Below are 17,742 nucleotides of genomic sequence, written 5' to 3' on the forward strand. Positions count from 1 at the left end.
TTAGCTGAGTAACTATGAATGGAGCCAAGCATTGTTAGAATGATACATTGAGAAATTTCTGAATGATATCCTCTTGCATCCCTGCCCTTGCCAGAGAGAATTTGAAAATGAATCTCAAGGTCCTGCCATCTCCTCTTTTGCCCCCAACAGCATTCTGGGATAAATGTCACCTGTGCCTGAGGAATTAATCTCCTTTCAAGCCCAATAATACCACTTCCCTCTCAATGCCAATTTGTTCAATAATACCACTAATGTTACACCCATGCGTGCTTCACTATCATGAATACAGATGCAAATTACTAATTTAAACCCTTAGCTACACCTACCGGCTTCACACTCACACATTGCCACTTTGGTCCCTAATGCAGCCCTCTTTTCACCTGGTAATTCTCTTGCCCCTACCATACCTAGAAAATGTCTTTGGATTTTTCTTAATATTACCTGCACATTTCCTTTTAATTACCCGTGTCACTAATTAAAAGTCCAGTTCAGAAGCACCACCCAAAAGGGATCTGTGCAGCAATACAAAGAATCTCACATGGTGTGCTAGCCATTGTGTACAGGACACACCTCTATACAAATACTTGGTCAGGCAAATACCTGAGCTTATACATTTGGTTGAAACTAATGCATGACAAGGTGTACCACTGGTTAAGGTGGTCTGCTACAAATTGCTCTGGAACATATTGTCTTTGTAAATAATTACCACACTATCCTTGATTATCTTTCTCATAAGCTAAATGATTAAATTCCTGTGTGTATATAACACAGTAAGAAACAGAGAAACAGATGTATAAAGGAACAAATATTAGTGCACAGCATTAAGGAATTAAAAACCCACGATGAATAATAACGAGATTAGCACAACTCTAAGATGTAGTATTTTCACTTGGTCGTTTTTTATTCAAAAGTTTTCCAAAAGAAAATGAACAGAAATACTAAGGTACCAATCTAAATTAATTTACAGTTCAAAGAATGTTTTCTTGGCTTATATCTTAGGACACAAAACTACAGAATGAGTCATTTGGAACCGGACAAATAAGTTACCACTGGCAAGTCTGTGGCACGAGTAAAACAAAAATAAAAAATTAACTCTTGATCATATAGACATCTATGAAAATCTTTTTCAAACAATCTGTACAAAAGGTCTTTTTTCATAAATTAAGTTTTTTTATAATTTAATGGCTGTTTACAATGTGATGTTTTAGGTAACTGCTTTTTTTTTATGTACAGTAAGTCTGTTTTTTTTCCCCAAATCTTATCCTGATAATGATTATGGCACTTAGTTCAGATATTAACAGCAGCCAATTCCACACAGTTATATAGACCTCTCAGATTTCATTCTTAAACAATACAAAATAATCCAATATTTGTCTGTAGCTCTGATTCTAGCAATCATCCAAGTAAATTGTAATGCTGTAATCTGCCTGGAACTTTGACACAGCAGAAATATTATAGGGAGTACTGATCAAGTAATACCACAACTGTTTGCTTTTTACAAGTTATATGTGTTGAGAATCTAACAAACACTATTTAACAAAATTATTTTCAGCAGCAAATATTTTGAAACTATGAAATTTACTGATGACAAGAACTTAATACATTGACTTATTATAATAAATCTGAAAAATAGCAAAACTCATGAAAAAATAAATTGTTTAGCCCTAGCTCCTGAGCTAGAGTGATTTGGTCTGGTGAGGCAGGCAGGTCCAGCAACCTGACCCAGTAAAACAGAAAACAGAACCTTGAGGTAGATAACTGATCAGACAGCTGACCAGACAAATGCACGGTCTCTTGGAAGACGACCTGTTTTATTTATTTTTAAATACGAAGTCATGAATAAATGAAGTGAGCTTTACTAAGCTGACATGAAATAAAACTGATTCTATAAGGCAAAGCTCCAAATAGTTATCAGTGGGATTTCATAGCTTCAAAATCACTCTTATTACTCTAGCACATGTAGTGAAATTGATGGTAATGAAAATTATATAAAGTGTGGCACTGCTTGGATCAAAACCTTCCTTCATGCTTCTTTGTGTCCTTACATTAAAGAAATGCAAATGCATGTAAAAAGGCACATTTAATCACAAACTGGTCCGGCATAAAATGAAAGAAGAAATTCTAGACTGAGAGAAAACATTTTTTCTCCATTTGACTAGTTGCTAGCTCATAATTCTTTGGTAATATGAACTTTTAAAAGTGCCAAGTCTTTTTTTTTATATATACCTAACAGAGAGCTAGTACCCATTCAAAATTATGCCAATCTCTCAGTTTATCTTCAAATGAGCAAAACTGCTTTAGCTTGCATTTTTTTGCTCAAATAACAACTCATTTGTTTGCTATCTTCTGAGCAGTCATAAATCATCTAAGCTTTAGCAACTTTAAAAACGAGCTAAAGCAGAAGAAAAGAATTCTGTAATGACAGGTGCACCCATTCTTTCCCCTTTTATCTAATAAGACTACAACATCAACTTATTTTAAGAAAAGCAAAAGTTTTTTTGTTTTCACTATATATCTTAATTCCTAACTCATTCCTATTATCAGATGAATTTACAGTCCAACCACCTTAAAACACTTCCTTTGTTAAAATTTCATCAAACTAAGTAAATGTGTTTCACCCAACACATGCTTTGTCTTAAAATTTCTAGTTCAATTACTATTTGGCTAAAAATAATAAAAATTATAAAAAAAACATTGACAACACATTAAAAAGGTGTGATCCACAACCAGTCAAATTAGAACTATCAACTCTATAAAAGTCTATTTCGGCTGATTTACAAGGCATTGTTGAGCCATTTTGTATGGCCAAAGCACTACATCTTATCGAGGTTTTATAATGCTTCAAAAGCTACTGAAACATGAGATTTAAGGCAAATTGTCGCTTCAGGAAAAATGAAAATGTATATCACATCACACTACCTATAGTAGAGTAGGCAGGCAAAGGACTCTATAACAATGTAACACTTCACAACAACACTCACACAGCAAGCGTAGTAAATCAGTGGAGGATATCTGGTCTGATTTGAACTTCAGAAGAATCACATATAATACAGAAGAATTCACATAGATCATAACAGAAGTCTTTAGTCCATGAAGACTAATCTACCATGCACCTTGAATAAGTGTCTCGCTAAATCTATGCGTACAGAACGTTTGTTATGGTTTAGACAAATTCTTAAAAATAAGCTTTCTTTCCTTAATAAAATAAACTTATTTCCTGGAGATTTATTTACCCTTGATGAATGTGAGTATTTCTACATACTTCACAGAACTTATACCAAAATAGTCTGTTTCAGTTGATTTTATTACAAATTTTTTTCAGAATCTGTGCAAAAGGTTAACAATTGCTAAAGCATATTAAATTAGAAGCCATGATTGTTCAGTCCTTGAATGTCTTCCGCTTAGTGGGGAAGTGTCATTATTGCACATCTGAAATATAAAAATGAGGAAGACAAGTTTTTACAAAAAAAACTTTTTATAAAAAAAAGACAGATAATTCACAGAACTGTTACAGCACTGAAGGAGGACAGTTGGCTTGTTATGACAGCACTGCTCTCCATAAGCATACATTTTTCCTTTTCAAGTAATGATCTAATTCTCCCCTTGAATACCTTCAATGAACCTGATTCCAGATATTAATGTGTCAAAATTGTTCTCATTCCTCGATTGCTTCTTCTGCCAACTACATCAAAATATTTCCTCTATCTACTCTGGCCTGGCTCCTCATGATTTCAAATACCTGTATTAAGTTGCTACTCCAAAGAAAACAGCCCAAACTTTTCAAATGTATTTACATAAATTTGTAATTCCTGGAACCAATCTCATGAACATTTTCTGCACTTTCTTGAATACCTTCACATCCTCCTGAAGTGTGGCACTCAGAACTAGAAACAATACTTCAGTTAGGCCAAATCAATATTTTATAGAAATTCATCATAACCTCCTTGCTCTTGTGCTCCATGATTCTATTAATAAAAGTATGGTGTTATATGCTTAACAGCTTGCCCAATTTATCCTGTAACCTTCAATGTCTTATACATATATAGATTCAAGTCCCTTTGTTCCTGCACCCAATTTTTCAAACTATTTCCACAAAAGATTTTACTTTCTTCCCAAACTAAGTTTTTTATTTATCTGAATGAATGAAGTAACATTCAGACTCATGCTAAGTGAAAGAAGAAGGAAAAATTTCCATTTTATATTGCATTTTTCACATAATCTTGATATTGCAATGTGCTCCATGATCTGTTAATTATTTCTGTATTGGAGGCAGATAGACGAGTCCATTTGTACTCAAAGCCCCACAATCATCAAAATAAATGATCTCCAAAGGTTTGCAGACTATGTTATCATCACAAGTATAGATTTTAATTGTGAGAGAATATGGAAAGACAAGCATGTGTTTTGTCATGTGTGAATGTCACCTGTGATAAACAGAACTGCGTTGTACAATAAACCTGAATGCAAAGGAGAAATGATGCACCCTGATGACAAAAATATAATCATTAATGAGGTACGCAGCATAACACAGAGAAATAAGCCGTACCTCAGACTAACCAGATTATAAAATGGTCGAACATTAATGAGAAAATAAGCAACTCATTTTCACTGAATGTCAAATTCAGTTTTATGAAGTAATCTCAGTGTATAAGATACAAATGCACATGAATGTAAATAACTGATTGAAACCACTTCCGTTAAGTGTAAACGTTTCGGACACAGAACACTGCTGCACACATATCTGTTCATTCAGATTATATTTCTCACAAAAGACTGCGTAATAAGAAAATAAAGACTGATGTAGATTTAGGCTTCAGCTTACGCTGCATGCATATGTTATTTCATAAGAGTATGACTGGAGTGAATTGGTACTTATTTAGTGTAACATTAACACTTTTTTGTAACACACACTTGTCATTTAACCATAAAGTTGTGCCTTCCTTTTGTTGATGTATTGGATCTGAATGTTTATGTCAAGGATGGGCTGAAATCAGAACTCAGCTATGTGTCAATTTTGGTGAATTTCAGGGAGGATTTCTCGCTGTGTGACATAGTGAGGTTTCTGAAACTCACCTTATTAGCTATGCATTACACCTCTGAGACATCCCCCTCATCCTATATTTCTTTTTATATCAGAGTACTTGCAATAAAAACTGCAACCTGCCATGATTCCTGGTACCAGCGCCAGTTTTAAAGCTCAGGCATGTAATCAGGATAAGCACGGTCAGCCAGCAATTGTCCTTTACTGCACAAATACCAAGCATGGAACCAAAAACAAATACTGCTCAGGACATTTGGTGTATTGACTGTCACTTCATTGCAAATACAAGTGCACGTTCATAAACGTCTTGCTATTCAGCAAAGAAACTCTGTCTAAAACAATGCTACTCTCTCCCCAATGCCACCATAGGCTAACATCTTCACATTGTTCAGTGTGGGATCATCACAATGGAAGGTTTTCAGAGGGGTGAAAACATTCACTTTCATTCTGCATTTGCCATCACACATAATGCTCGGATTATTGGCATACTTTGCCTAGAGTGTACTGCAAGGCCTTCCCCTCCCCCCAACTGATTCTAACACAAACCACCAAAGTATTATGTTCCATGATGGCATTGATCGAAGAAGAGGCAGCATTGCAGCTATGCTCAGCGTTAGTCAGGGAGTTGTGAATGGAGTCATCAGCCATGATCACAAAGGACAGCCCTTCTCTCCCAGTAGCCATTATTGTAAGGTATCCAGGCCATGAAAGAAAGCAAGAACATGGGAGCTCTCAAGACTATAAGCATCATGGTAGCTTCCAGGGTAATTGGTGCTGATTTCCAAGATGTGGTACCATTGATCACAGATGACTTGATGAAGTCAACCATGTTATGATTTGGCGCTCTCAATCTGCAGCATTATGCCTCTGAGGGAAGCCAGGTCTCTTGGCAAAGCCTGGGCTACAGCACCAACCTGTTCAGATGGAAACAAGTTGAAATGGAGTTATCTGTCAAAAATTGAATTGGTAACAGCCTGGATACATTTGTGGATTGAAGATGGTGAGATCCCACACAAGTTCCGAGTTGCTCCTTGGAAGCAGCTAGTTACATAGTGTAGCTGTCACCCTTCCACAGCCACCAGGATAGGATCATCACCCACTCCTTCATGTTACAAGTTCTGCACCAGATTTTGGGCTTTGGTTTGTGACATTGTCCTGAAAGAAGTATTTTCAATCTGTAATAACCGGTGAGATGGTCACAATTGCTTGTGACCAAGGTATGTATTCCACACGGTTGGTGACTGCACATATTTCACATTCAGAGTGTGATAATTACAGATGACTTTAACTTGTACTGTGAAAGGGCATGATTAATGCAATTGTGTCCTGAAGAGCCTCACTTCACTTACAAGTAGAGCCCAATTGCTAAGACTGGAAAAAAAACGTACCCACTCTAAATGTGGTCACGGCTATTTCTAATTTCCGGTGAGTATTTACCAGTTGCATAATGTCAAAGACAATGAGGTTGTGCTTGGTTCAGTGAGTTGCTGACTCAGCCTGGAAATCAGGGGCCCCTCCTGAAGCTCCATGTTACTTTCTTTCTGCCATTTTCTCAAGTCCATTAGTTCTGAGCTTCCAAATGGTCCTAAATACCCCAATGAATTACAACTTTACCTCCAATGTTACTGAGCCTGAGCCAGCTTAGTCATAATAACCATCATACTACACTGACCTCCTGTCGAGCTAGACTGTTGATGATACCATCCCCCCTCCCATAGTAACCCATGTCCTTCTATACACTATAGCTTCTCCCACCCTTCACAAATGTTGTCCATCCTGCATGCCAGCTTGCTGCCTCCAATTCCAGAACTGATTTGCCCAACTTGCCCAGCAGAGCATCAGCCTCTGATAACTTCTTTTGACTGTCACTGAACTGACTTCCAGGACTAACCATGACCCAATAAATCAACTTGGACAGACAGCCCTGACTGATATATGACTGGATCTCCGACTGATCTTGATGTCGGAGTTGTACAATGAGGTTGCAGTGAGCATGGTACATGTTCAATGCCAATATCTGTGTATGGGCTGTGCAGGTGGTTGCTGCCCATGAAGCTCGCCCTGAAATTTTGGAGATTGCTGTCCAAGATGGATGCCTTGGAGGATTAAGCAGCAAGTCGGAGTCGCCAGGCAGAATGGGAACCTGCACGTCAGGGAGGTGAGGTTAGGTAATAATGACCTGCTAATTCATGCAAAAAGGCCTCTAGCAACTTAATAGTGAGATTCTCATCTTGCCAGTCAACAGTTAGTTGGAGAATCAGACTTTTTGCTCTTGGCACCGAGAATCTTATTTCTCATCACATTTTTCCAACTGATTCACCGACGCTGATGTCTTTCAGGGGCTGGAGATTGAGCCCAATGTTTGATTACAGTACCAAAATAGCCAAAGAATTACTTTATTCATTCAAAGTAATAATTCAGGAGGGCTATTCTAAAATCTATCAAATAAGTATTTATAAGCATTTTACATGTTATCTTTACTATGCCTTACTGTATACATGATGAAATTATTTTTAAGGATATTTATGATGTTGCTGCTTTTAAATTTGGCTCACTGTGTGGACACCTGGTTGCCGTAAGCTCTGTTAAATGCACTTCAAATCTGCACAGGAGGGAAAAAAAAATCACCAACACATGCAATAATGATTAGCACCTGAGATTTACTTGGTTTGCTGAAAGGAGTAGGGAGAATGTTCACTTGATGTCTCTACAGAAACTTGCTGCTGCTGGCCACTGGGCTCCTGTGATGATGAAATACAATCAATAAGAATCATGCTGAAATCATGGGTCATGAATTCACTTGTAGCTTTTCAATATTATCTTTTTTTAAAAAAAAATGATACAATGGAATTAAGTTGAAAACAGAGATGTCATTGTTTTACTGCTGAGACAATGATCCAGAAAGGCAGTACAGACAGTATAAATTTCCAATATGGCATTCTATAAAGCATACTTATTGAAATAGGCAGAGATGACTTAAGTGCATCAATTATTTATGCAATTTGGATCAGCTATTAAGCTGTGATGTGAATGTAACAAGTATGTTAAAAGTTAAGTAGGAAGCATTATAAATTAGCCAATAACATTACAATAATGAGCCATGTATTTAATATTTAACCTAAAATACTTAATCTTAAAGTCCTATAATTATATAGAATTCCCATTTCTATACAAGAATTCCTGTAACATATCCAATGCCTAGATTTAGGCATGTATACATATACCTGTGCATTTGGCTGTATGCTATAGAAAATGTTGACAATAGTTTATTTAGATATAACTATCTCTCTACCTGGAAATATTGCTGCTGACTTCTAGCGAGTGTGGAAAAGTTAACTTCTTACTTTGAGACATGCAATGATCTGAACATAATCCATTGAACGTCCAGTTATAAAAACAGTTATCTTATTTTGTTAACTATTTATAATTGAAGGACGTGTTATATGCACACAAACACTCACCTCCACTGGAACAGCAGCTGTGGGCACAGGTGTATACTGGGGAATATATGTTCCCTGCATAGCTGTAGCAGCAGGCATGTACTTTAAAATAAATAAAAAACAACAGTTCTTGGCACTCAATCTCACTGTTGCAGTGATCATGAACATCTGAATACATTGCTTAATTATACCTGTGTGGTACACTCAAACCTTCATTTTTAGTTAAATTGACAGTCTACTATATCAAAATATTTTAATTTTGTACCAATTCCAATGCAATCACAATGTTTGAAAACTGCCAAGTGTTTGCGAATATATTTTTGATCTATAATGGGTTTGACATATCTTAAACTGCAATGGTTCAAAGTATCAAATACAATCAAGAACATTTAAAACAATTTATTCTGCTACTTTCTCTGAATGAATATCTGTATGATGAGAGAGAAAAGGGTCAAAGCAAGATTTTCTAATAGTTAGATGGAGCGAAGAAATTGAGGTGCTGTAAGTAGGGTACGAAGCAAATGGTGATAAAAGGGATCAACAGAGGAAAGAACGTGACAAAATAAGGTAACACATTAGTTGGATTACAAATTCAATCGATTGGTTGGAAGCACAAATCAGAGAAGAAACATGAGGAAAAAGAACAGCTTTGCTAAATGAATTTAATTTAGTTCCCTACACTGCAAGTCCTAAAGCCTAGAGGGGAGAAGATGCTCTTCTACTTGGCTACTAAAATGAACTAAAGCTTCATAATAACAGACGATCTTGAAACTAATGGCTACAGCACAATTAAGCTCAATATGCCATTTGATAAGTGGAGTGAAGCTTCATAAGCCAAAGATTTAGACTTAACCAATTTTCTGTTGAGGGACAAATTGATTGTAAGAATGTAGAAATTAGTTGGAAAATCTATAGACCAACTTTGGAATCTGCATATGATAAAAAGTAGGTTCTAAAACAGTTCTTGCAGCTCACGGGCAACTACATTATTTCCGAGTGGATGAAACTATTCTCAGAGAGAGATGTTGAAACATTTTGAGTGATAGCACAACAGCAATCCCCTTCCATCTGTATTACACTGCTTGTTGCAGGTGGTGAAGGAACCAATAAGGAGAAAAAAAATACTTGATCTCTTCCTGATCCAATGTGCCTGCAGCAGATGCATCAGTCCATGACAGTATTGGTAAGGAGTGACTAACAGAAAATCATTTTGGAAGCCAGGTCTTGTCTTCACATTGAGATTATCCTCCATCATACTGTGTGGCATTACCACTGTATTAAATAGAATCAACTTCAAACAGGACATCCATGAAATGTTGTGGGCAAGCAGCAGCAGCATAACCTCATGGCCCAGCATATCTCCTACTCCACCACTACCTTCAAGCAGGAGATCAAACCTGGCTCAATGAAACATGCAGGTGGGCATATCAGGAGCATCATGAGGCAAATGAGGTGTTAACCTGGTGAAGCTATAACACACCTGCATGCCATACATTAGAAGCAACATGTAAACAACAGGGCTAAACAGTTCCACAACTAATCGATTGGAGCAAAGCTCTGAGGTCCTGCCACATCCAGTCACAAATGGTGTGGACAATTAAACACCTCGAACACAAAGAGGTGGGTCCATAAACATCCTCATTGCTTGAGGAGGGATGGCAACACATTCCGCAAAAGATGACAAGCTATTTTATCAATCTTCAGCCAGAATGAGAAAATAAATATTGCAGGCCCAAAGTTATTCCATTTCTCAGCTGTGAATTGCAAACATTTCTCTGCAATAAATGTCTCTTTTAAGATAAACTTTCATTAGAGAAGTAGAGGCTAAAATGACCCTGCTCTGGAACACCATGTACCGTTCCTGTGCTGCCCAATGAGAGGTGACTCATCTGCTGTGCCAGTGGGGTTATCATTGATGTAGGCTGCATTGGCATATGGTGATCCATAGATGGCGACATCACTGCTCCCTAAATGAAAGGGAAGAGAATATATTGAGGAATTTGGTTTGATTACAAAAGAAAATAAATGTTGCAAGTCTGACAGAAATGACTAAGCAAGTGATTATGAATTCTGTGCTGAGTAGTACAGCAATTGAGTTTGAATATCCAGCTGGTAAGTTTAAGTTTGGTTCTCAATCCAAAATGATACCGGAATTTCTGCATACAGAATCCAGTTCTCAACCATCGTATATACTGTAACTTAACATGATGTGGTATTAATATTGACAATGAAATAAACCATTTCACTCTATTGGAACAACATTTTGCACTCAGAATTGCCAGATCATCTCTCAAGCCAGTCTCAGACTAGCACATTTTGTCACATGACAAAAGAGGGCATCAAAAGCCTCAATTGACCATGTGCAGGGGTCTTATCCAACAACTCCCCCACTCCTCACAAAAACCTATAGAGGGCAGCTATGGAAAGAAAGGCAGCCTATCACAGCACTCTATTTCACAGGTCCACCTTCTTTCCACTTGAGAGGCGGATCATAAAATCCAACCCATAATTTATCTACCAAATGTTTCAGCAGACAAGTATGATGACTGTAAAATGCGAATTCTAGTAAAAAATTATTGTTCAGATGAATAATTTGAGAGAACACACCTACTTTACCTTACAATCTTTAACTATAGCAGACTAAAGCACGTACTGCAAAATTATTGATATTCAACATTAGCCTTGAAGACACTTTTCATATTAAACTACTTAATTGTAAACTTTCAGTTAAAGATAAATTGTTTAAAGGCCAGAATTTGCTAACTGTTGAATGCAATGTTTATATCCTTAAAATGAAAACAAGATAAATTTATTTTGTATAGTCAGTGTGACACGGGTTAAATTATCCTCATCCAACACACGTGCTGATATTAAATGATCTACAGGCTGCAGTTTAATGAAATGCTGAATCCACAGAAATAACAATTCATTAAGTCACTACCAGCCTGATTGTACTATCCTTTTTGCATTATAACTCATTTTACTACTCGAGCAGAATATTTTTTAAATCATTCACCATGAAATGCAAACATAGCTAAAAGAAATGCTGATTCAGCTGGCAACAACTCAGAGTAAACATGAGCCTTTTTTGACATGAACTTAATTTCATTTGGAAAGAGGAAGTGATGCTTAAAAAAATTTCAAAAAGGTTGATGGGGTAGATCTGTTTGCTGCTTGTGCATATATATCTACATGTCCATTTGAGAAAGTATTGCTGATTCTCAGACATATCTTCAATTGCGTTTCACTTTACTATATGGAATGCTAATAATTTATTTTGCTTCTACATCATTTATGTAGTCCTAATGCATCCTGTGCAATATTTGCTTTGTTAATTAGTTTACACCACGCAAAGCAAATATAATTAAGACTGTCAAGATATGACTGGAACAAAGTTTTAACTAATCTGTGAGGATACAAGAGAAAAGTACTTACAACACATTCTAGCAAAACCTGCCTTCATATTGCATCTTTATGTAAGTAAAATGTCTAAATATATTTTGCAGGAGGATTAGCCACCACCCTGAACTCCATCTATGTCTACGGTCACGCCCAGTTTGATACTAAGCCATGTAAGGAGACAATAAGGCAGGGGACAAAATACTTGGCCAAGCAGTTAAATATTATGAAGCATCTTAAGGCAGGCAAAGTTATGGAGGACAGGCTGGAAGTTACCGAATTTCAGAAAAGGGATTCCAAAGTCAGGGCTTAAGCAATTGAAACACAGTAGTCAATGGAGACACAAAAGGAAGTGGAGGTGCACAGATGTAGACTGGAGGAACACCGATCTTTAACAGGCTGGAGAAAGATTACTATGTTGGTTAATGGGATGTTGGCATTGGCAGCTGGCCCATCCCTAATTACCCTTGAAGAGGCAGTGTTGCACTGCCTTCTTGAATTATTGCAACTCAATTTGATGTATGTGCTGCTCAATAATGAGTTCCAGAATATTAACCCTGCAACAATGAAGCAACAGTGCTATCTTTCCAAGTCAAGATGGGGAGTGACTTGGAGAAGGTAGCAGTGTTCTCCTGAATCTGCTGCCCTTGTCCTTCTAGATAGTAGTAGTCATAGGGTGTGAAGGTCCTTTCTAACAAAAAGGCGGATTTCTCAGTGCATCTTGTAGATGGTGCACACTGCTGCTCCTGAGTATCAGTAATGGAAGAAATGAATATGCATGAATATTGATGCATAGAAATAGGAATGGCAGTAAGCCATTTGGCCCCTTGAGCCTGTTCTGCTACTCAATAGGATCATGGCTGATCCAACATTGCTCATGTTGTGGCAATCAACCAGGCTGGATGGGGTCAAACTTCATGATGATTCTTGTACTCATCCAGGAAAGTGAGGAGTATTCTATCACACTCCTGATTTGTGATATAGTGGGGACAGAGACAGATGTTTCACTGAATTCAAGTTCATCGAGGATGAAAGAGAAGTATTAGTTACAGGATGTAAATTCAGCATTAGTACTAAAAATGTAGAAAAGATCAGTTGAGCACTATCTTTAAAAAACTGTTCTAGTTTTCAGGAGCCAATCATGATATTTGAGAGAATTAGAAAAACAAAGGCTGCACAATTTCCATTTCACCATCTGCAAGATATACTACTGTCATAAAACACAAATACAACAGGTAGAAAAATAATTTGCCATTGTCTACTGCAAGAACTACTGAATAAACTGAAGGGAGAAGTTTACTATTATTGTTTTTGGCTATATCTAAGAATTCCAATCAGAGGTAGAAAATCTCCTCCAAGAGGACTTGTACTGGTTTGACATCTATGAGACATGCACAACCTTCCTGTCACTTCAGGAGTTAAATTGTAGATAGGAATGCTCATAGTCAACCTTCCTGAGTCATCTCTGACCCAAGTGGCTTTCTTTTTAGATTTTTTAAGATTCCCTATAATGTGGAAAAGTCCACACCGACCCTCCAAAGAGTACCCCACCCAGACCCATTTTCCTCTGACTAATGCACCTAACACTATGGGCAATTTAGCATGGCCAAGTCACCTAACCTGCACATCTTTGGACTGTGGGAGGAAAACAGAGCACCCAGAGGAAACCCACGCAGACACAGGGAGAATGTGCAAACTCCACACAGACAGTCGCCCAAGGTTGGAATTGAACCTGGCAGCAGTGCTAACCACTGAGCCAACATGCCGTCTAAGAGTAACCTACCCAGACCCATTCTCCTACCCTTTATTTACCCCTGACTCATGCATTTAGCATGGTCAATTCACCTAATCTTGCACATCTTTGGATTGTAGGAGGAAACCAGAGCACCCAGAGGAAACCCACGCAGACACAGGGAGAATGTGCAAACTTCACACAGACAGTCGCCCGCGGTGGGAATTGAACCCTGGTCCCTGGTGCTGTAAGGCAGCTGTGCTAACCACTGAGCCACCATGCCACACAGTAGACAAGAAAATAGCAGCCTTCCTGACTGTTACAATAGGATGTCCTCAATTGTCCCAGTCTGAGGGTGACCATAGACATAGATGGGGTTCAGGGTGGTAGCTATTTAATATAGTTTCCCTTCTCTTACCATTTATAACACCATCAACCCCCATCACGTCTCCTGGCCTCCTGCAGCACTGCTATGCAGTCAGCAATTAGAATCTGAAGTGGTACTGGAATTCAAAATGGTTGCTGACTCTGATTGGTTCTTGGGCCAGCAGTGTGCTGGCCAATCAGTTAAGAATTCTGTTGGTGAGCACTTAAGTGTCTGATTATCACTGAACGGAGTGAACTTTCTTGCTGATGGAGGTGGAATATCTCGTTCTTACGGTTTGCTATTTTCACTTTAAGACACTTCAGTAACTGCTGCTTATCTATTAGAGTCATTCATTCACAGCAGCATTAAAATTATATTTGGGAAAATTAGGAAAAATATTTGCCAAATTTCCTGACAAGCCAATGTAATTTAATTTGTGGGCGGCATGGTGGCACAGTGGTTAGCACTGCTGCCTCACAGCGCCAGAGACCCGGGTTCAATTCCCACCTCAGGCGACTGACTGTGTTGAGTTTGCACGTTCTCCCAGTGTCTGCGTGGGTTTCCTCCGGGTGCTCCGGTTTCCTCCCACAGTCCAAAGATGTGCAGGTTAGGTGAATTGGCCAGGCTAAATTGCCCGTAGTGTTAGTTAAGGGGTAACTAAGGGGTGTGGGTGAGTTACGCTTCGGCAGGTCGGTGTGGACTTGTTGGGTCGCAGGGCCTGTTTCCACACTGTAATGTAATGTAATCTAATCTAATCATCACTCTCCACCACTCAGAATCAAACGTTTTTTTCATGAAAACTTACCGCATGTTGCATAAGATAAGGTTGATGTGGCATCCAGGAAGTACTCTGCACCTAGAACACGATGTTGAAACCATTAAAATTACATTTAGCAAAAAGGCAACCTGTTGAATTGTCTTCAGACTTTGACAAATAACACTGCTATATCATATTTCTGTGAGAATCTATTAACAAGAGACAGAAGGGAAAACAGACAAAGCAAATGCCTGATAATGTAAATATACAATCCAACACTTGCACCGTAAGTATTAATATTCTAGAATTTCTGACCAATGAAAAGAAAATACGTAAAAAGGTCAGAACATGAAAGGTTATTGACCTAAACATTAGCTTTATTTCTCTATAGATGCTGTCTCACATGAGCATTTGCAGCATTTTGAGGATTCATTTTGGATTTTCAGCATCTGCAATATAGTTCTATCGTTGGATTTATTAGTCTATTTATCTCAAATTTCTGCAATTCACAGGAACAATTTTGTGTGATATCTTTCAAGGAGCTAGCTTTTTGATTTTCAAAATATTGAGTCATTCTGCTTTATGGTTCTATGGTCTGGTTGTCTTCTCGCACTTCATCCAAGTAGACAGAATTACTGTATGCAGTTTGACAGCAAATATCAATACCTTATTCAATACCACCCGAGTCTCATCTTATCCACACATAATATCCACTTGTGAACACTTCCAAAGTATGAATGGATAATAAATAAGTTGCGAGTATAACCCATGGGCTTGGGGCCAACTGCACCAGTTGTAGTTCTGGTCAGATTAAGATTGCTCATTCAGCTGCGGACTTAACTATGACCTTTCCAGTTTGCATGGTTCAGCTACTGATTACATAAACTCAGCTATCAAGGGGCCCAAAATTTTTAAAATAATTAAAAGTAATTCTGAAGCAGCCACTCCAGTAATAATTCTAGCTTGCACTTACGTAATATTTTACCATGCTGAAATAGCTCAAAGCTCAAAAACATTACTTAAAATTCGAGAAGCGCATAGACAAATTACTGCCCAATTATCTTCCACCTCTTTGCAACTTGCACATCATTTCATGCAGATTTATAATCAATAGTTCCACAAAATAATTCAAATTAATATAAACTGTGAGAGTACCAACCTGATAGGCTGAAACGGGAGATGCAATGTATGGTGTAAGAGATGCCTGAGCAATCATTCTATTTGTTGCAACGCTGTATGGTGTTGAATAAAATCTAAAAAGCAACAGTAAGTGGCCGATGGTGGTCAATCACACTTGATATTTGAGACAGAATTAAACACAAATATACTAAATCCTCTGAAAAGGACACTTGCATTGAAAAATAATAAAATTTTAATGATAGTATTATTTCAAATGAGCATTTACTCATATATAAAATCAATTTTGTTACTTACCCATTTTGCATAGCACTGGGATCATATGTGAGTGTCATTCCTGCCTGAAAAAAGAAGCAATATCTCCTTAACTTCTACACTTATTACCATCCACACTGGGCTTACTGACAAGGTTAAATTAATGTTGACCCTTTATGCTATGCTTGGTGACATACAGAGAACAAAGAATTAATTTTGAACATTTAACCAATGATCATGCCTGTATGTTGATGTTGGTGTGTGTGTGTGTGTGTGTGTTACTGTGTGTGTATGTGTGTGTGAGAGAGTGTGAGAGAGAGAGACAGAGTGAGAGAGAGAGAGACACAGAGAGAGAGAGAGACACAGAGAGAGAGAGAGAGAGAGAGAGAGAGAGAGAGAGAGAGATCAGGTTACCACATGCATCTCTTGCCATTGTCCCTCAGGAAAGAAACTTTGCCCTTGTGCTTAAGGTTGGATCAATCTAATTTGTTGAATACAAATGACTAAGAGATGATTTAATTGGACTGACTAAGGTGGTAGAAGAAATTTATAATGTAGATAGATGGAGGAGTCCAGAACAAGGGAACATAACAATAAAATTAAAGAGAGAGACCTCCAACTATGATGTCAACAAGTACCGAGGTTTTAAGGAATATCTTGGGAGTGGAAAAGTTTACAGAGAAACGACAGAGTTTAGACCCGAAGTGACTAAGGCATAGCCACAAATGGTAGACCAATTAAAATCAGAGATGCTGTGGAGACACTACTTAGAAGAGTGTGGATAACTTGAACGGTCATGGAGCTGTACTAAGTTACAGAGTTAGGGAGCAGTCTGACCATGGGGTGATTTGGAAACAAAAATCAATGTTTTAAGATTGATGTGTAATGCATCTAGTAACCAGCATAGCGGTCTTAGACAAACATGACTTGCAGAAAATAGAACCTGGATAACAAACGTTTGCAGAGGGGAAAACAGAGGGGAAGGACAACCAACAATGCACTGGAATACTCAAATCTAGAGGTATCAAAGCCTTGGATGACAGTTTCAGCAACAGGTGATTTATGGAAATGAAAATCAAGGATTTTCATAGTCGCACTAATCTCAGGGTCAGAATCAGTAGATAGGTGGCAAATTATGGTGGAGACCAAACACAAAGGCTTCTGTCTTCTCAATATATAGTTTATAGGAAATTTCTGATCACCTGGTTGTGTATTTTGGACAAGGAGCCTGACAATTTAGTGTATGTGGAAGTGCTGAGAGGTTTGATCAGGTAGAACTGGGTGTCAGCATACATATGCTTTTGAATGATGTCACTTAGTTTTAGCATTTGGATGAGCAGTAAAAGGGAATGGGGAATAGATTCTTGAGGGAAACCAGAGAAAGAAAAGGAAGAGAGGCCAATGCAGTCATTTCTTTGATTACCGTTATATAAATGAGAACAGAAATTGAACACCGGTCCACCTGCTGGATGACAGCGGAGAGGATATAGAAGTAGTCAGTCGGGTCAATCATTTGGGAGAAGAAAATATGTTTGGGGACTTTAGAGAGGAAAAGGATGTCAGAAGTGAGGTAGTAGTTTGCATGGATGGAGGTATCAAAAGTTGATTTGTTGA

The 17,742-nt window shown here is 37.9% G+C and overlaps 1 protein-coding gene across 5 annotated transcripts in view; it reads right to left on the reverse strand.

Moving 5' to 3' along the window:
- Positions 1-870: 870 nt before the first annotated feature.
- Positions 871-17,742, reverse strand: part of LOC122551628 (RNA-binding motif, single-stranded-interacting protein 1-like) — a 210,721-nt gene continuing 193,849 nt past the window's right edge. For 3 of the 5 annotated variants that reach the window (XM_043693851.1, XM_043693850.1, XM_043693852.1), the window contains exons 8-14: positions 16,171-16,214; positions 15,896-15,989; positions 14,785-14,835; positions 10,338-10,448; positions 8,503-8,583; positions 7,706-7,782; positions 871-3,429 (exon numbers count right to left, since the gene is read on the reverse strand). In XM_043693851.1, coding sequence (XP_043549786.1) covers positions 3,402-3,429; positions 7,706-7,782; positions 8,503-8,583; positions 10,338-10,448; positions 14,785-14,835; positions 15,896-15,989; positions 16,171-16,214 — 486 coding nt within the window. In that variant the 3' untranslated portion in view covers positions 871-3,401. Of the gene's footprint in view, positions 3,430-7,694; positions 7,783-8,502; positions 8,584-10,337; positions 10,449-14,784; positions 14,836-15,895; positions 15,990-16,170; positions 16,215-17,742 lie in introns of all 5 variants that reach the window. The other 2 variants (XM_043693854.1, XM_043693853.1) reach the window with 1 other exon arrangement.

This window comes from Chiloscyllium plagiosum, chromosome 7, assembly GCF_004010195.1.
Source record: "Chiloscyllium plagiosum isolate BGI_BamShark_2017 chromosome 7, ASM401019v2, whole genome shotgun sequence".
Classification (NCBI taxonomy): Eukaryota; Metazoa; Chordata; class Chondrichthyes; order Orectolobiformes; family Hemiscylliidae; genus Chiloscyllium; species Chiloscyllium plagiosum.